The 20,985-nt window shown below is 35.6% G+C and overlaps 1 protein-coding gene across 1 annotated transcript; it reads left to right on the forward strand.

Annotated features, from left to right (window-relative positions):
- The first annotated feature begins 7,052 nt into the window (after positions 1 to 7,052).
- Positions 7,053 to 10,853, forward strand: LOC126697250 (auxin response factor 18-like). The gene is made up of 4 exons (XM_050394157.1): positions 7,053 to 7,404; positions 7,737 to 8,889; positions 9,593 to 10,479; positions 10,586 to 10,853. Exons 2-4 carry the CDS (start codon positions 7,798 to 7,800, stop codon positions 10,653 to 10,655), a joined length of 2,049 nt encoding a protein of 682 aa, XP_050250114.1. The 5' UTR covers positions 7,053 to 7,404; positions 7,737 to 7,797; the 3' UTR covers positions 10,656 to 10,853.
- Positions 10,854 to 20,985: the final 10,132 nt, after the last annotated feature.

Genomic DNA, 20,985 nt, shown 5'->3' on the forward strand with positions numbered 1-20,985 from the left:
CGGACTTATGGACCTTGCCCGTCCGTAGACTGGGTTTTGGCTCAAAAATCTCGTCTATGGACTTTATTATGGATGTGCGTTTTGCCTCGTCCTTTATATAAGTTTGCCCAGGGCCTAGGCAAGTTGTGGGTTCTTCCTCGTCCTTTGATCTGGACGAGGACGCCTTTACCTTGCTTTTTACCCTTATGGACGAATACGCCTTGGGCTCGTTATAGGTTCCACCTTGTTCTTTGACTAAAATAAAGGTGTCTTGCTTTACCCTTAGGAAAGTTTTAGACGTTACATCTCCGCGTCCAAAGAATTTACTCGTCTGATTGACAATTAAAAAATATTTTGTTCTTAGTCACCCTGTAGGTTAGCTTTGAACGAGAATGCCATGGAAATCTGAAATTCACACAACATTTTGTACATTACATAAATATCGTTTACAGATAAGGCAAATACATGCTAATGCCTTTTATTTAGTAAGCACTCCATAACTTCGTCCATAATCATGATAAATAACCACAACACAAATAACAAAGTGATAGTATCAAACACAGCATAAAACATAAGTAGAATGTAAATAGGGTAGCAAGCTTCAAGCTCGTCCACAGTGAACCTCATTTCGGCCCGCTTCTACTGGTAGTACCTCCTCAGGTGCTCCACGTTCCAAGGATGTTCTAGCTTTCTCCCGTCCAGGGTCTCCAGGTAATAGGATCATTGTCTTTTGAAGTTGATGACTCTATAGGGTCCTTCCCAATTGGGGCCCAATTTCCCATGAGCTGAGTTCTTGGTTGCTAAAGAGACCTTCCTCAGGACAAGATCTCCTATGTTGAAACGTCTTGGTTTCACCCTTGCATCATATTGCCTAGCCATGAGGTTCTTGTACTTCGCTGCCCTGTGCTCTGCTTCTGTCCTTACTTCGTCCATAAGATCGAGGTTCAAGCGGAGTTGCTCCTCGTTATCCTTCTCCTCATATGTCATCACCCTATGGTTAGCCATGTGCACTTCTGCAGGTATAACTGCTTCACTTCCATAGGCTAGTTTAAAAGGGGTCTCCCCTGTAGGGGTCCTCACTGTCGTCCTGTATGCCCATAGGACACCAGGTAACTCATCTAGCCATACTCCCTTTGCCCCCTCAAGACGAGTCTTGATGATCTTCAGCAAGGATCGGTTTGTAACCTCAGCCTGACCGTTTGCCTGTGGATGTGCGGGGGAGAAATAATGATTTTGGATTCCAAAGTGTAGACAGAAGTCCCTGAAAAGGGTGTTGTCAAACTGTCGCCCGTTATCGGAAACTAGTACCCTGGGTACTCCAAACCTGCACACTATATTCTTCCAGACGAAGTTCTTTACATTCTGCTGTGTAATGTGTGCCAATGGTTCTGCCTCCACCCACTTAGTGAAATAGTCAATCCCTACCACCAAGAATTTCATCTGTCTAGTTCCAAGTGGAAATGGACCTAGGATATCTAGGCCCCATTGAGCAAAGGGCCACGGGGCCATCATTGGGGTGAGGTACTCTGATGGTTGTCTGGGGACATTACTGAATCGTTGGCACTTGTCGCATGCCTTGACATAAGCTTTTGTATCCACTTGAACAGTTGGCCAATAGTACCCTGCACGGACGACTTTTTGGATAAGCGACCTGGCTCCTGAATGGTTTCCACAGGCTCCTTCATGAACTTCCCTCAGCACACTTGGCTATGATAGCATCCTCTGCATTCATAAAATTCTGGGCCGAGTGGACGAGTTCGGCCATAGTCTGAGGCTCTTGCTCATATAGCTTGTGGATGAACAAGTCAGAGTGAACCCCATTGTGGAAAGCCGCCAGGAGTAGCTTGTCGTCCATCTCGTCCACCGCTAAAGCTTCCCTATTGAACCGCGTAATGAACGACCGCAAACTTTCATTCTCCCCTTGTTCTATGGTCAGCAAACTAGACGAGGAACGCTTGTGCCTCTGTCCTCCGATGAAGTTGTTGACAAACAACTTACTTAATTCTTCGAAGGACGTTACCGTGCTGGGAGGTATTTTGCTGAACCACACTCGTGCGGGTCCTTTAAGAGTAGTAGGGAAAGCTCTGCACATTATTTCATCCGGAACCCCTTGAAGATGCATAGTAGTTTTGAAGGTGGCAATGTGGTCAAATGGATCTCGCGTCCCATCATATGAATCTAAGGAAGGCATCTTGAACTTCGGTGGCAAAGGGTGAGCATTGATAGGAGGCACAAATGGGGAGTCAGTCCTGTGAACCAAGTCCTCTACAGGGTTGGTCCTCTTCATATTTTCCTTCATCTCATTCATAGTTCTTCTCATTTGGTCCATCTCCCTTTCCAAGTGAGGCACCCTCCTTGAAGGGGTACCCCTTGACTGGCTCTCAAACTCGACATTCCTCTCATCTTGGCTCTGGACCTGTCTTCCAACATTCTCATCGCGATGCTGCCTCCTCATGTTAAGTTCTCTAACCAACTCCTGGTTCTGGCGGGTCAATTCTGCCATAGTAGCAGCCATGGATTGCACGTGTTGGACAAAAGGCGGTTGTACGGTGGGCACCGATTGACGGTCGCCTCTGCTATCTTGAAGGCCTGGGCTGGTAGCCCTTGACCTTGTCCGGACCATTTCAGCCCTTATGTCCAAGAAAGAAATCGCAGAATCCAACAATGGAAATCAAACGTTATTCCTCCCACAGACGGCGCCAACTGATGAACTCTGGGATATCAGTGGACTGAAAATGCCGAGCCTTGGTAAAGTTGCGACTGAATCCTGAGAAAACAAGTAAAAACTCAGAGGAGACCGGTGGAAGCCGGCCAAGAACCCTCCGATGGTGAAGTTAGTCTCTGACTGAAAGAATGAAAACTTAGTTTCTCAAGAACATAATAGAATGCCTTACTCTTTCATTGGCGTGTGCTTATATAGTATACGGGAAGCGGTTACTTGCTTGGTAACCGCTCCTACAGTTGAGGAATCCAACAGGCTCGGAAATAACTGATTCAGAAGTTCGTATTTCGTAACGGTTGGGCTTGGCTGGTGACGGTTTGTTCTTCCACTCGGCGGAGATAGTAATCCTCCCTTGTCCTTTATGGACGAAGAGATGCTGCCAAGCTCGTCCGTCCTTTACAGACGGACGAATGCTAAGAAGCCCGTCCGTCCTTGAGGACGGACGGATGATAGCAAGTTCGTCTGTCCGTCTGTGTTGAGAACAGACGGACGAGTAACTGATGAATAACCTCGTCTATCCTTTGGACGACGCATATGGACAGGAGACTGACCTAGCGAATTTTCGTTGCACATCAAAACCAAAAATAAATAGTGTTTAAAACAACACATTTTTTTAATTATAAAACAACACTATTATATTTGAAGGGGTAGTTTTTTGGATGAAAAAAAAAATCCCTATGAAAAGGGGTTGTTTTAAATCAAACCCTAAGTTGATTTACCTTCTTTGTGTTGTCAACACTTTCATCGTCAATCATATCTCGTCCCATCAAAATCGAACAACCCACAACCAATACTAGCCAATAGCCAACCAACAATTTCCTCTACCCAAAAAAAGAGAAAAGGGTTATATTTGGGGGATCAAATTTATAAAGTAAAGGGGCAAAAATACAATATTGGAAATATAAACACACATGACCCAAAAAAAAAAGAGTCTTGCTCACATAATAATTTTTTTTTTTTTTTTAATTTGAGTTAAAAATTTCTCTCATTATAAGATAAATCCAAGCACTAACTAACGAATTCAACATCTTTTTAGCCATCCACATAAGTGATATGTGGCAGACAATTCACCCAACCACACTTTCTTTTGTTGCTTAGAAAATTACCATCATGAAAAACAAATGTCCTATAAACTATAAGAAGTCCGACCAAGGTCGTCTGCCGAATGTCTTGGCTTTTCTAAACAAATTACATTTTCTTCAGATTACCTTTGCACTTACTCTCTATGTCGTTGTAACATTGCATAATTAGTTGCTCAATCCAAAATTCAATTTGCTTTATCTCTTAATATTGGCATATTACTATCAGCTTAATTAGCATAATGTCCCTATTTGGATTAAGACCTAAGCATAACTAATTAAAAATTAAGTACCTTGCGTTGAATCTCTATGTCCTTGTCACATTGCATTAGTAGTTCCTCAATCCAAAAACCAGTTTAATCTCTTACTCATGGCATTTTACCAGCTTGCGGATTACCCACAATGACCCCATTTGGATTGAGACACAAAAGCATAAGAACATTCACATTGGCCTAAATATTGGTTAATCCAACTAAAATTTTACTCACAATCCAAAAATAAAACACAAGCTATTCGATAATTACAAACCAGGCAAAATGTATTTAAGCTACAATACTTGGGTAAAAAAATTACCTAGCATAATTCAAGTATGCATTCATTGTTATTATTGATAGATAAGATATAATTTCAACTTATGTCGTTTACTCAACGATGATTATCATGCTAAGATATTAATCAATTTATGGTGTAAGCAGAATTTGAATTTCAAATCTCCTATTCAACAACAAAATACTTTACCAATTAAAGTAACTGAAAATCACAATTCATTATATTATTTAAATATTTAATTGACACAAATTGTAAACTTTTTGTAATCAAAGCGATGGTAATTCTAATGTTTTCTAATAAGCTTTTCAATGTAGATAAATGATGTTCCAACATATATCAATAATATACTCATAGCGGATTTTGACTCATTTTCTGTTTAATGAAATCGTCCATCTTTCCGCTATTAAAAAAAAAAAAAAAATTTGTGTTTTACTTTTTACGAGTTTACCATACTGCCCTATTTTTATTCCTAAAATTACCATTAACAAACCTTGGACCCGACCAAAAATCCGGAACACTCAACAAACCCATGACAAAGGGTCTTGGTGTTGACCGATGACTATGGAGAGGGAGAGCTAGAAAAGTAAACTGGCCCTAGGGTTAATTAACCCTAGAGTTAGGGGCCTGGGAGCTGGGACGGCATAAACTTGACCATGGTTGAGGTACATGGTTAGAGATTGTTGCCTTCGTTTCAGGAATGCACATGGAACATGTTAAATTTGTGATTACCTACATTCATTAATTGTCATTGACGATCTTGCTCTGCGTACCCAAAATTGCTACACGTACAGGAAGTTATCCAAATTTCAAATTTCAATTAATGTTAATTAATACTTAATTGAATATCACTAATTTATTTAATCTATTTTTTTATTATCTAATTAATTGAATGCTTCGATCTTTTGCAACTTCTAGGATTTTGATTTTTTTTTTACCTCCACTTGCTTCGTGACGCGTGGACGACAATTGAATATCAGTGATTCAATATATAATCTATTTGACTTTGGTTTTGGCAGTGGGGTAAATGTTGGATACTCATTTTGTAACCCATAATACTCATCGAATTAACACTATGGTATTACTTGCTTGTAATTTGCAACCCTAAAACTCATCGAATTAACTTCGATGTTTGTAACTTGTACTAATTTTCATGTTTTGGTCTTGTTTAAGATGTAATTTTATAAAAGAACATCACTAAAACACATTGTCTCACAAACAGAAAGATAGATGTTTTCAAAACATCTTTATTTAATTTAAACAAAAAGGGGTGTTCACATTTTGAATAAAATAAAAGGCAAGTTGTAAAAATTATTGATATTAACTCCATTACTTTTCAAAAACGGTTGTATTTTAAGAAGACATCCCAAAGTAGAAAGAATCAAACAATATATAACAAAAAAGAAATCTTTCCTCGTTATGAAAAAATAAAGAAAAAACTAAAAGGTAAGGGAAAAAACCGATTATGTAATGAAGAAACTTATTGAGATTTGATAAATATATATACTTTTATAATAATGATAATAACAAGTAGAGTGGGGGGGTGGGGGGGAATCATGCCAGGGGTAGGCCTAAAAATTGAGTTAGAAAGCTCTAATCTGAGTAAGCATGTCCTTGTTAGCTTAACTCAACAAAGTCGAGACCCAAACACATAACCTAATATTGGTGAGTCGGGGCTAGCGATCCTCAAAAATTTGTCTAGGGTCCAAAGTCTCTTGACAAACAACCTGATAAGTTTAAGTTATATCATGGGTTGACTTGGTTCTTACACTGAGACATTTTATGTCAGTACTGGATCCATAAAAGCTTAAGGAAAGTTCAATGCCTATCCTCCTCCTCCTCCCCCCCCCCCCCCCCTTCCAAATCAAGATTAAGGTCAATAGAGAGGCATCCCCATTTTGCATGTATTAAGGCAAATTTATCATTGCTGGCACTAAATTTAACTTGATTGCTCGTGAGTAGGTCATTCTCGTTTTGCACTTAGATGATTAGTGAGTTTGAAATATTTCTAATTTCTTAGAATTATCCAATCACACACTACCCTTAATTTGGTACACGTTAAGTCTATGAATCAATATCTAACCCTTTTGACGTTTAGTAGGCTACTTTAATTTGTATTCATTTATTCATTTTATGCTTTAAAGAAATAAAGAACATGTGATACATGTTAAATGTACGAGGACAGGAATTCAAAAGGTTGGGCATGAAAAAAGATAGCAAAAGAAAAACATCAAAACGAAATTTAACCCAAAAAAAAAAAAACGATTCTAAAAAAATTCATAATGGCCAAAACAATGTATGTGAACACAATCATTATTTACTTTAGATCCAAAAAAAAAAAAAAAAAAAAACCCATAAGCCAATACAATACATGCACCGTAATACTGTATCAATTATCAACCGTGATGTTGTTATCAAAAAAAAAAAATATCAACCGTGATTTAATTTTTTATATATATTAAATGTGATGTATTTATTTTTATAAATAATTTGATAAAGCAGAGAGTGACAACACGTGCTTGAATCGAGAGTAAGACTGAAAAAAATATAGAAGTACGTGTGAATTCAGTGTTTAAGATCTGAAGAAGAAGCAGAAACAGAAGATGGAAAAAGAAGAAATTCACCTGAATGATGGCATTGGTCTAAACTTAGACTTTTCGAATCCCAAAAAAAAAAAACAAAACCCATTTTAAAAAAAACAAAGAAAAAAGAAAAAAGAAAAAAAAAAAAGGGAAACTGTATGTGTCAGTATTGCCTATATGTTTGTTCTGTTCCGTCAAATCTCTCTCTCATTCGCATTCACATTCACATTCACTCTTTCTCACTCACTCACTCGTTCATTCATTTGTACAGTCTGGTCGGCAACCGAAAGAAGCTTCAGGTGGCTATAACACTTCAGACATAAAACAAAACACAAACCTCATCAAAGTCTCATCTCAAACAGTACTGTTTCTTTCTCTAACCAAGTCACAACCTTTCTCTCATTCTCCGTTCTCTCTAAGAATTGGGTTGAGACTTAAAACTCTTTTAGAAGAGTTGCGTAATCCGGATTTTTCGTTATCTTATCTTGATTGAAAGGTAAATCGTAACCGACTCAGACTCTTTTATATCCTCTATATAATACGCAATATATCTTTAATGTTACCTATGTAATATTCTTGAACGTCTTGTATGGTTTATGAGAAACCTGCCGGAAATTTTCCAAGGTTTGAAGAAACCCAAGTTTTAGAATTTTGTTTTTCTTTCTTTCTTACTGATTTAGTGTTTAGATTTTATCAAAAGCTACAATTTTCTCAGTGTCTACACACAGACTATTTTCTCTGTCTGTTTCTATGTTTGAACAAAGAAAATTCTGGTTTTTTTTTTTTTTTTAAATATATTTCTTACTCGAGCTTTTTGATTGCTAGCAGTGTTCTTACTTGGGAAAAGTCAAGGACTTGAGTACTATAAAGGCTTTGGATTCGAACAACAATGATTACTGTGATGGATTCTGTGAAAGAAATACCAATGAGAAACTCCGACAAGAGCTTGGATTCTCAGCTATGGCACGCCTGTGCTGGTGGGATGGTTCAAATGCCACCCATTAACTCAAAGGTCTTCTATTTCCCTCAGGGCCACGCTGAACACGCTCTGGGAGGGAACGTGGACTTTGGGAATTCTCGGATTCCTTCTCTGATTCCCTGCAGGGTTAATACTATAAGATACATGGCAGACCCTGAGAGCGATGAGGTTTATGCTAAGTTAAATTTAGTACCTTTGAGAAATAATGAATTGAATTTTGAGGATGATGGGTTTTTAGGAGCTAGTGGGGTTGATCAAGGGCAAGAGAAACTTGTTTCTTTTGCTAAGACTTTGACACAATCTGATGCAAACAATGGTGGGGGTTTCTCTGTGCCTCGTTATTGCGCAGAGACAATCTTTCCTCGTTTGGATTATAACGCTGAGCCACCGGTTCAGACTATTTTAGCCAAGGATGTGCATGGTGGGGTATGGAAATTTAGGCATATTTATAGAGGGACACCTCGTCGTCATCTTTTGACTACAGGGTGGAGTAATTTTGTGAATAGGAAGAAGCTTGTTGCTGGGGATTCAATTGTGTTTTTGAGAGCAGAGAATGGGGATCTTTGTGTTGGGATTAGGAGGGCTAAAAGGGGTATTGGTGGTGGAATTGAGTACTTGTCCGGTTGGAACCAAGAGGCTGCTAATTGTGGCTCTACTTTTGGGGTATATTCTAGTTTTATGAGGGAGAGTAAGAATAGTAGTAAACCAATGGAATTAGGGGGAAAAGTGAGGAATGAATCTGTTGTAGAAGCTGCAACTCTTGCTACTAATGGAAAGCCCTTTGAGGTTGTGTACTATCCGCGTGCAAGCACGCCGGAGTTTTTTGTTAAGGCCTCTGTTGTGAGAGCTGCAATGGAAATTCACTGGTCATCTGGGATGAGGTTTAAAATGCCTTTTGAAACTGAGGATTCCTCTCGGATTAGCTGGTTCATGGGAACCATATCTGCTGTTCAGGTCGCCGATCCTGTCCATTGGCCTGATTCTCCATGGCGTCTTTTACAGGTACTGCATACCTTGACATTCATATTATGTAACTAGTTTCTCTGTTTATTAAACAAAATATATATATATATATATATATATATTTTTTTTTTTTTGATAACCAAACAAAATATTTTATTTTGTGTGTATCAGCTAATAATGTGACTTCAAGTTTTTGTGCTTGTTCATAGAAATCTTAGTTTCTATATTGGAATGGTTCGTTTTATTGCATGTCTCTGCAAACAAATCATATATAAAATAGCACACTTTTGGATTTATTGATTATCTTTCTTTGATTATAAGACCTTGAAATGTTCAGTGAACAGAATTCATACACTGCTTTGCTTTAATCACAGTGATGACTAGCCATATCTGTTTTAATTATTTGTTTCAGATCAAATGGTTGTTCTTTATGGTTATCAAATTTGGTCGATCATTCTAAGAATTTTGGGCAAATGATCTTCCCAGATAGTACCCAAAATTATTGTTCAATTGTTGACACAGGATATTCACACGCGTTATATTCAATGTATGCTAAATCTGAACAAGGAAAATTCCTAATTGTGTGAAGTAAATAGACTTATCTCTTCATGATTGTAGTACATCCAATGCAGCAGTTAATACATTGTTGTCCTGCCCTGTGTAGTTTTTCTTGTAGGCTTAAATCAGGTCTTATTTAAATGAATTATTTGCTTCTGACAAATTCCTTGCAAAATTCTATCAGGTCGCATGGGATGAGCCAGATTTACTCCAAAATGTGAAGTGTGTCAACCCATGGTTGGTCGAATTGGTATCAAACATACCAGTCATGCATATACCCACATTCTCACCACCAAGAAAAAAGATGCGGTTTCCACAGCAAGCAGATTATTCCCTAATCAGCAAATTCCCAATGCCATCGTTTTCCAACAACCTCCTTCATACCAGCAGCCCCTTTTGTGGATTTTCGGACAATATTCCTGCAGGCATACAGGGAGCCAGGCATGCTCAATTTGGAATATCTTCAGAAGATCTCCACCACAACAACAAAATGCACTCAAGTCTATTTCCAACTGGTTTTCAGCAACTTGATCATGCTGCTACACGTAGAGTCCCTGGTGGCAACTTTATTGACCATGCTGAAAAGAATGATGCACCTTGCTTGCTTACAATGGGGAATACAACCCGGAGTTTGAAAGATAACAATGAAGTAAAGGCGCCCCACATTGTATTGTTTGGTCAACTCATTTTCACTGAGGAGCAGATTTCTAAAAGCTGCTCTGGTGATACAATTGGAAATAGCTCATCAGATATGAGTCCTGAGAAGGCGGCAAACTTCTCTGATGGCTCTGATTCGGTGTTACATCAAAATGTTTCATTGGAAAATTCTTCAGATGGAGGGTCTCCCTGGTACAAAGATCACCGTAATAATGATCTCGCTTTAGAGCCAGGTCATTGCAAGGTTTTTTTAGAATCAGTTGATGTTGGTTGGACACTAGACCTGTCCAGCCTTGGTTCATATGAAGAACTGTATGTAAAGCTGGCCAAAATGTTTAGGTTGGAGAGTTCACAAATGCTGCTTTACCAGGATGCACTAGGTGCTGTTAAACACACAGGAGAAGAAAGCTTTAGGTATTGAAATCTGCTTTCTTTATTCACCAATTTTTCTTGTTTGGCATTGAGAGATTTTAATTGGACCTTACTAATTCTTTTTTTCTATTTTTATAATTCTTTGCAGTGAATTCGTGAAGACAGCAAGAAGGCTAACTGTTCTTACAGATTCAGGCAGTGACAACATTGAAAGTTAGCAAATGAGTAGCATTTGTTTATTGTACAGCTGAATTTTCAACTTTGGTTGTTTTGATTATCACCTAACTACTCATGTTTTGGAGAGTTGTGGGAAATCTCACTTCATCCAATTTTGGAATATTGTAGCTTAGTTTTAGTTGTTTCCAAGAAACGAGTATTGTATTGATTTCGATAAATGCCAAATTCCATTCTGCAAATTCTTGGTTTTACCTTATAGTTTCTCTCGAAAATCATATAAATACATGCAATATAGCAAAGCCCTTTTTCTAGTACATGGAGCCAGGTAGATGCTAAATGTTGGAGTAACTTTGTTTAAGATGACATTGAAAAAAATTAGTCTAAATATAGAGGGAAAGTCTTCTGTTCTTTTATCCAAGTTCAATGACATGTTGAATTGCCTAGTGGTGATAAATTTTGTCGGATGCTTCTATGTTTTGCAAAAATACAAAGTACTAAGAATGTAGGGTCCTTGCAGAGATAAAAATATTCCTCACATGTTTTGAGTGCAGATAAAAACAAGTACATTTTTTGTTTTGGCTGTTAGCAGGATTTACTTCAGCTGATTTACTTGTGTTTTTATCTGCACTCAAAAAAATTGTACTTGTGTTTTTATGTACTTCAGCTGATTTTATGCATGAAGACTAGTGTATACTGTATATTTTCTCTTATACATTGTTCCTTTTCATCTGCATGTTAGTATAGAAAAATGTTAAAAGTTATTATCAATCAAAACTTACAAACTAAATATATGTTTGAATTAATTTTTTGTGATTAGTGACAATTTATAGTATCATTAACATAATATAACCTAGCAGCGATAACTGTCTTTACATGGACCACGACCAAAAGGAATATGCTGCAAATTTTGGTTCATGTCTCATCAATTTTTTATAGGGCAATAGAATGGCAGACATTGATGCTTTTTTCTCATCCATTGGTAAATCCCAATTTGAGACGTGTGGGGTTCTTCTTTATCACATTGAAGTGTCATAAGATGTCTCAATGAATTGTTTTAAAATTTGTTGTGTATAGGCTAAGATTGAATCCCATTACAGAACAAAAATATTTCTGTTAAGATCATGACATGGTATGGGTCATTGGTCAACAAATCCGTAGATTGAGGCATGAGAAGCGAGGCACTAAAACCAAAAATCTACTCAGAATTACTTTGCCAAAGTCAACAAAATCCTACTCAGAACTAACAACAATTTGCTAAGTCAAATATACATTACTGTCCATTACGTAACCTCACACAATATTTTAGTAGCAACTCCTATCACCATTCAGTATTTGATCACCTTGATATAAAAGATTTGGTTCTTACACTTTGTTTTGAACAATTACCTCTCGATTTGATAAATCACAACTTATGTTAGTGTTTTTGGTTAAAAAATAATAGGCAGAGTTTGAAGACAAACTTAATTATAGTTTAAGGATACAATTCTCACTAATATAATTAACATGATTACATATTTTAAAAATATAATTGTTGGATTGCATATTCTTTATTGTTTTAACACATGTTGAATTTCATATCAATTGGGTATTATTTACTATTTGATCCATAAACTTTTTTTTTATGCATAATTATATACTATAAAAACATGAAATTTAAAATTTTGATTGATGATATAGCTATTTATCTTAGAATTTCTTAAAATTTACAAGCGTGGATGATATAAGAAGAAAATTTAATATAATCATGGATTTGTTACATTCAATAAAAAAATATTCAATGAAATTGTAGCCTTAGGTTACAACCAAATTTATTACTAAACTTTGTCCAAAAATAATGAATTTTTTGAAACGAAAATATTAATGAGTTTAATCAAGTGATAAAACCTAAAGCTCAAGGGGTTAATTGTTAATGTCAAAAGTTCAAGCACAAGTTAAAGTAGTAGGGTAACATTTATAAAAAAAATAGAACCCTTTTTTTCTTCGGTCAAACTTTCTTCCATTAATTAATTAATGATTCAATTAAATACTTTAACCCTTGCTTGCTTATAATATTCCATATCCATTGTAATACTAGTACATTTAATACTATCTCCCCCACTCTTTTATTGCAACGGTAAGAACCCTATGACGCCTATTGTAACGAACCTTGTGCTGTGCTTTAAACTTAATTGGTTCTCACATTGCAAAAACAAGGAATTCATTGTGTTTCTATTGAATCAAGAAAATATGTTTAATTTACTATTAGCACATTCAAAATTTTCTAAGTTTCGGAACATAGTAACTCGAGTGGTTTCACAATTTCAATGTCACCTAGTTGAATAAACATGATTTTAGCTTGATTTCATAAATGAGACAAGCTTTGAAACCCTCCCTAGATGAATTTTTTTTTCTTTTTTGTAGCAACAAAAAAATTTATTATTATCTCTCTCTCTCTCTCTCTCTCTAATAAGTCATACCAAGCAGACAAAGATTCACAAGTCAAGGAATGCCTTGCCTAGCCCTAGACACTTTCATTGAAGGACCTATCCCTAGTATAAAGTATTTTGTGTAACAAGTTGGAAGCAAAAAATATTTGCAAAATTAAGATGACAGACAAGACACACTCTCTGTCCGTGGAAATGGGATCAATAAATAATCAACATTGACGAGTGTGATTTAAAAAATGAAGTTTTTTTTCACTATAAATTAACAAATCCCAAAGTAATTAAAAGAATATATGTATATACTATCAAACGGCTTAGCCATTATAACAAGGTCAACCATGCCACCACGATGTTAGAGGAAATTAACAAAAGGAAAATGTTATAGAATTAAATTTTACTAACTTTCTTGACAGACACAAAGTGTTGAATTTGAGAAGTGACCACAGATTTCAATGGCTTGGATCCGTGTTACACTGCTCTACATGTTTATTTTAGTGACTTAGATCCAAGAATTTTATAGATATGTTCGTGGGTCAAACGAAAAATCTGATTTCCAACATGGGAATTCGAGTACTCCAACCTGTTCTCCAATCTCTTCTTTCTTATTTTTTATATGTAATTACGGATCACAAAGGAAAACAAACTTAAAACATGGAGCATTGAGACCAGTATTATCTACTATTTATTCATTCTAAGTCAACTCACAATTTTTTTATAAAAAATTTCGTCAACTCACAAATTGTCAAACATCATTGTGTTTTGTATATATTGTTTCTTGGAGATATTGTTATGAAAGATAAAATTACAATGAACAAATTGGTAAATGGATAAGAATCTAAAATTTCGAACAAAAGAATGGAGACATGAATGAGAACATAAAACTTCGTTTAATTGTTTTTTTCATGAGCATCTGTTTATGGTTGAGTATGTTGTTTTCATTTGATTTAATATGTTGAAAGGAGAGAAAGCCTCCATCACAAAAATTTTCTTTTAACTTTTCACATTCTTTATAGAAATGTAGAACTCCTCAACCTCACGCAAAGAGAAATAATAATACCACAGAACCACTATCGATGAAAGTAACTCTTTTGAGGTCAATTTGGTACTAATCTTTAATTCTTCATTGGTTAAATCTTTTTTATGTACAATTTTTTTTGAGAAAATGTACAATTAATTAGTTATTGTACCTGTGGGGCCAAGGAACTTACTAACCCCGGCCCACTCTGTACTGGGCCCAAGGCCAGCACCGAGGAGGGAAAAATGCCCGAGGACGTACGAAGAAAGCCCAAACGTCCTAGAGACGATGTCGAGGACGATCTTGTCCTCGGCACTCCAGAACCCAGGGGGAAAGGACGACACGCCATCAAAGGCATCTTCCCAGAGCGCCCCCAGAAGAAAGGACGAGTACAGAATGACACACACGGAGGTATGGTGTTAGAGCAATTCAAGGAGAAGCTGTCACCTCCGCATTGAATGCACCCAACTAACGTTCTGGCCGCATTAATGAGGAAAAGACCCCTGAACAGTGCGGCTTTAGTTGTCACAACTCACAGAGGGTTTGGGAAAGTGGCTGATGGGACGAGCACTCGAGTGATGACCTGCACGATAAACAAGTGGAGGGTTAAGATCGATTGAAAAGAAGTATATAATGTGAGAAGCCCTCCAAGAATGGGGGATCGTGGAAAGGAGAGGAGGAGGAGAGAAAAAGGAGAAAGCGGTGTCAATCTGCATGGTCTTGAAAACCACTGTAACCTAGTACTGAAAGTAGAAGAAGAAGAACATTAAGTTCCTCGAACGAAACGCCCGAGGACAAAATTTCATACTTTAATCCATTTCCTTATTGCCCAGCCTACATCTAACCGTGCCCAGTGATTGTGGTTCAGACTAGGATCTAGTTCTTAAACCCATTCTCTAAAAATTTATTGTATTGGGTCAGTTGAGCTTGAGACCTTTCGTCCAATAGGAGGAGCGCTCAAACCCACCCCTTACAGTACCTTAAGTTTTTTTTATTAAATTGTTTTTGAGAAAACCTAATGTTTTTTATATTGTATTAGTCAATGGAGTTGCATGATTGGATTTAATTAAAAAAACCTAGGGTATAATAGTACCTATATGAAATTACACATAAGTTTTGCCCATACTTATAAATTTGATCTACTCATCTACTTTATTCACTGAATTATTTACTTGTAAAACATAAAATGTTTTTTTGGGTAAAATTCATAAATACCCTTGGTACCATTAACGTGGTACTCCACACCAATAAAAATTAACCACCTAATACAAAAATTTATCACAACTTTTAAAAATCAAGTGAAACAATTAAATTTTGTGTTAGGCGATTTATTTTTATTGGCATGATGTATCATGTGACTGTGCTAATAATTACTCATGGTTTTTGGTAGAGAAGGGGCTAAAGTTTTTGAGAAGTGCTACTTTCACAGCAAATTATATGTGGTAAATTGTTGCTGGTGCTAATTTGAACTTACTATAAAAATTATTTTTTTACCTACCAGTAACAGCTAATAATAATTTATCACTTAGAATTTATTACGAAAGTATTCTAAAAATGCTATGAAGATAGTGAGAGTTTTTTGCACGGCCACAATCTTGTTTGCTTGTACTTTCCAAATGATCTGTGGTACGTTTTTTGGGAATAAGACCTCCCCCAACCTAGTCATTTTAGTATATCTGCTTGTTTTTGTTCGAAAAAAAGACTAATAACATTTTTGACTTTATGGGGACTTCCATGAGCCAATTAGTCAAAGTTTGGTGTTCTCTCTTGATGAATCTATTCTAATAAAGAAAATATATAAATAGATTTTTATTACCAATTTGTTATAATTAATTAAAACTTTTGTTAATTATCTCACCTACTATTTATTCCAAGTTCCTAACTAATTCTCTTTCTTCATTTTTATTTCTTTCATGAAATAGTTTACCTCTCTCTTTGAAACAATAGTAACGTTGCAAATGTAGGTTCAAAATTGTCAAAAAGAAATAGCAAAAGGAATTAACAGGAGCTATGTTGAAAAAGGAACGATATTGTTTAAGAGCAAAGTAGAATTTGCTAGAGTGATTCTTTTGACATAGGTTTTAGTCTTTAAAATTACAGTAACTCCATATTATTCCCACATTTTTAGAGAGAGAGAGAGAGAGAGAGAGAGAGGTGCAAGTTGAAGTGAAGTATTGTTAGATATCATAAATTTTTGTGTAGAATTTAAATTTATATGAGATAGTTTGTACTTGACAAAACTTTATGCAATACAAGCAACAATTTAGAATGCTATTACAATTAACCACTTATCATTAAAATCATGCTATTACAATTAACCAAATTGGTTTAAACTTTTAACTAACTAGATCCATTAGCAAGGTGAGTTTTCTTTCTTTGATCTCTTCTTCTGTTAAATAAGATCCATATGAATCTCTTAATTTAGTGTTAAGTTTTAATTTTTTTTTTTTGGTTTGACACTTGTGTCTTTTCTTTGATGCATGTTAATTTGACCATGAATTGATTTTGCTTCATTATTAGTTTTTTTTTTTTCTTCGTTTGTGTTTCCTATGGTTTATGCCCTTAGATTTTAAGTCTTTATGTTCTAACGTGTAGCAATTTTCACATGTGCTTTTCTGATGATTATGATTTTTGTTTGATTTGTTAATATTATCATAGATTAGTTGTATTTGATTCTTAGTGCTGGTTGATGTTAAAATGATTAGTTTATGTATTGGACTTTCGAATGGTGCAATCCAAAATGTAAACTTCAAGTTCGTGTATTAGGATGTGTACGCATCATCAAGACTGTGTACAGTGATTTCAATCCTATGTACATAATTGAACATGTTAATTGTCCTTTGCTTTAATTGAATGTTTCTACCCATTGTACATAACACCACTAAGGCATGGGAGAATGCATAAGTGGTTGAATCTGGATTTTACATGTGGAGCAATTGTGAGAAAAGGGAGAGGAAGTGTTGGCTAAGAGACTTTGTCTTGGTCTGTGCTAAAGGCATGACTATCTTGAGAAGGAAGTGAAATTTACACCTAACATGATACTCAAGCACTCACCAAAAAGGAATATAATGACTTTCCAAGGTCAAAGGTTATGAGGACACCCTTATTGGTTGAATGCACAATGAGTCACCTCAGAGACACGTGTATCAATCACAGTACTCCTAATATCCCTCTCAATGACCAAGACTTATCTCCCAAGCAGAGGCAAAACTACCTACCTACGGGTCCAAATGCCACGTTGGCGCAGTTCTTATCCTCTAGTCAGTAGATAATATCACAGTTGTGAAAAGGTCTAAAAGAGAAAATGATGACTTGACACCTGTCCTTGTACTCAACCATATTTCTCAGAGTATAAGATGAACATGCAGCTGTGCTATTAGGGCAAGAACCTAAGTAGATATTTTGGGAAGAAAGTAGAGAGTTGGTAGGAAAGGAAAATAACCTGATTGTAAGAAATTAATCTCTTTTCACAGATAATACAAGCTGAGTAGAGCAAGAATGCTACATTCTTACTTAAACTGGGTTTTTTTATTCATTCTTTAGGGTTTTCCAAGTACATCTGGTATTGCTTTAGTAATCAGTTTCTTCTTCTTGTTTAAATGTGCGTCTTTTTCATGTCCTATCATCACTTTCTTTCTTTCTTGTTTGAGTGTCATGTCAAAGTTTTCATCTTTTCGAGCTTTCTCATGTAGATGTACTATTAGATAACTTATTTCACTTCTCTATATAAACTCAAATCTAACTTGCACGTACATCCATGTATTGTAATTTTGTTAACTTTGAATTCCTAGAATTATTTTAAGTAATTTTGATAAATTGTTTGTTATATATATTTTAGTCAATTTTTTGTCATATTAGGTATTATATGAACCATGTCACTATTTGTCTAATATGATTTCTAATTCCTATGTGGTTGAATCTGATTTCATTATGGGTTTAAATGAGTTTCTTTCTATGGTGAATGCAATCTTTGACATGTGGTGTATGTGTGTGTGTGTGTGTGTGTGTGTTTTAATTAATACTTTGTGTGTGGTTAGGATATGATTAGAGCTCGTTTAATAAAAACTATATTTAAACATGGTTTATCAACACATAAGTGGAGGCTAGCCAACAGGCTGGGCAACTTAGCTGCTTAACACCTTCCCAAGCCGTACCTTAACTCTAGACCTAATGTCTAGTGTGTATGCCTTTGCAAGAGGCTCAAGTTGGTTCCTAAAGCTACACCAAGTGACAACTCCCAACCTTTTGCCTCTTAGGCCCACTTAAATGTGGCGTACTCCCCAAGAGTAAACCATGTCATAGGACAATGCACTCATAGTGAAAAAAATTAAATAAATAACTACAAATAATATTTTATATAAAAAATGAAGATTCTCTAAACATGCCCATAACGTGTGTGAATCATTTGTATGTCATTTTTTTTAGATACATTTGTTGTTACGTACATTTATATTTCATAAATTTAGGCTTTGATTGCATAACCTCATGCACATTTGTATTTCATAAAAGAGACTACGAACACACAAATATGTTTAAACATATTTTTATTTAGGATTTTAACTCTTTATGTTTTGATTATTATTATTATTATGGGGGAGGGGCAAATGGAGAATGTGTAATGTGTTTGTTATGGCATAGATTCTTGAAATTTCGGTGATGGTTGTTACTAAGGCTTAGGCAATGTGTCAAACTATCTCGTATACATTGCAAATGATTTTAAGGTGTTAGAAGATAAAGAAAAAAAAAGTTGAAACATAAGTTCTTGAGTTTTTGTTTGATTGCGCCGTCCTTGCATCACGAACCTACGATATTTTACAAAGAAAGGGGAATGTAGTAGTATTAGACTTTTCTTTTTTTCTTAGCCACTCATGTCTACCCCATACCAAATCTATCTAGATAGAGTGGCAACTACTCCCAAGAACTGGAAAAAATCCAAGGCAACTAATAAATTCTTCCTAACACCTATTGAGTGTTGCGTTAAGACGACCTTAACAAATTATTAAAAAGACAAGTGTTCATAGGAGTATGAATAGGGAGTTTGGGCCTCTCCCCATTTTAGAGAAATGAAATTTTCAAATTTTGGAGTAGAATTATTGCATTAATGGGGTTTTGGATAACGTACGAAATATAATTGCCTATAGAATAAATATAGGCTTTGCTAAGGTACATAAAGACAATTTATGTGGGTTTTTTGTTTTTTGTTTTTGGTTGGTATCATTGTTTATCTTGTTAAGACATGTTATTTTATACCATTACAGTATCAATGTAAGCCTACTGTAGCACGATAGTGACATATTCAACAATTAAATTATCACAATCAATATTTTAATTTTTCATATTTTATTATTTGTATTAACCATCAAGATTTTCAATTTTTTTTTATAATCTTAAATTTTTTATTTATTAAAAAAAAATTGAACACTAATATAAACTAATTTTAATGCACATAAATTAACACATTAAGCGTTCAACATTAACAATATATTAGAACAAAACAAAAAACTAAACCAAACAAGACAAACACTTGTCATTTTTGTTACGTTTAAATGGTGGTAATTCTCTTTATATATAGTCATATCCCTCTATGTTGTGAATGGCAAGGGAAAAGTCTTAACTGAGTGTACCTTTAAAGTGAATTGCTCTCAACAAACATGTTCTTAAACCTAAACATAAATATTTTGCTAAACATAAATGTTATGTAAGCAATTAAATCATTTTTAGTTTCGTTCCATGTTGCTATTTTTTGTACTATGTGATGCACATAAAATGAAAAGTATTGCATTTTTATAGCCATAACCAAAATAGAGCTAAAAATTATTATTTTTGAATTCCAACATGTAAAGTGTAGGGGCACAATTTTGGTGGCCCAATCCTTGTCGGTCAAGTCTTGGCCCAAGAAGTCCCACACAATGAATTTTTTTGTAGAGTATGGGCTAAAGAACTTATTTTCAGTTAGCTTAAACGGTTTGTTGCATGGGTTAAGGGAATACAGAAATAAGGATGAAAAATGCCCCCGTAAAGAGAGGTCCCTCACAAATGATAAGGCATAAAACTTGATTAATAGACACAGATTAATGCAGTAAGATTTCTCTACAGTGTTCTCTCCTTTTTTTCTCCGTCCTCCTTCTTGGGGGACTTTTTACATATTATATAGGCCCTTTCATATCATCTGGGCTTTACACTTGTTGATCATCCAAACCCCTACTTGAGCACCTGTCCCATCAGACACCCCTATCAATTCTTTGTGAGTTGCAGTAGCCAAGGTAGCATTGTTCAGGGGTCTTCTCTTCATTAATGCGGCCAGGAGAGTAGTTATAATGCATTTAATGTGGTGGTGGCAGCCTTTGCTGAGATATCTCGGGTTTCCTTCCTTTTTGCGTATTTAGAAGATGGACTGTAGTGGCTTGGACGCGCCTTTGATCTGGATTTTGCAGTGTCCGAGGAGAAATTACTCCTCGGACATGTTCTCTTTGCCCCAGTGGGCCTAAATAAGGATTGCTTGGGCCACGATGTCTCCTCGGATGGGCTTCGTTCTTGGACGAGCCTAGGGCCCAGCCAGCCTATTATTTTGGGCCGGTCCCCACATAAAGAAAATGTTCTAAGAAGGGGGAAAAATATAAAGGAATAATAGTATACATATTTTTATGATTCCAATGTGTACCTAATTCAAATAAAAGAATGGGGACATAAATGAGAACTCAAAATTTCGTTTAATGTTTTTTCTCTTGAGCATCTATATATGGGTTTTTGTGTGTGTGTGTGTGTGTGTTGAAAAGAGAGTAAGCCTCCATGACAAAAATATGCTTTTAACTTTTCACACTCCTTATAGAAATGTATAACTCCTCACATATTGAAATAAAGATAATATATCAGAACCAAATATCAATGAAAGTAACTCTTTTGAGGTGGATTTGGTACTAAAATTTATTTTTT

The sequence above is a fragment of the Quercus robur genome, chromosome 8 (genome assembly GCF_932294415.1).
Source record: "Quercus robur chromosome 8, dhQueRobu3.1, whole genome shotgun sequence".
Lineage (NCBI taxonomy): Eukaryota > Viridiplantae > Streptophyta > Magnoliopsida > Fagales > Fagaceae > Quercus > Quercus robur.

Bases quoted from the DNA above. Each gene is read 5' to 3' on its own strand.
- LOC126697250 (XM_050394157.1), top strand. From the start codon at position 7,798: ATGATTACTGTGATGGATTCTGTGAAAGAAATACCAATGAGAAACTCC. The intron at 8,890-9,592 runs GTACTGCATACC...AAATTCTATCAG, and splicing joins CTCCATGGCGTCTTTTACAG to GTCGCATGGGATGAGCCAGA. The intron at 10,480-10,585 runs GTATTGAAATCT...AATTCTTTGCAG, and splicing joins ACAGGAGAAGAAAGCTTTAG to TGAATTCGTGAAGACAGCAA.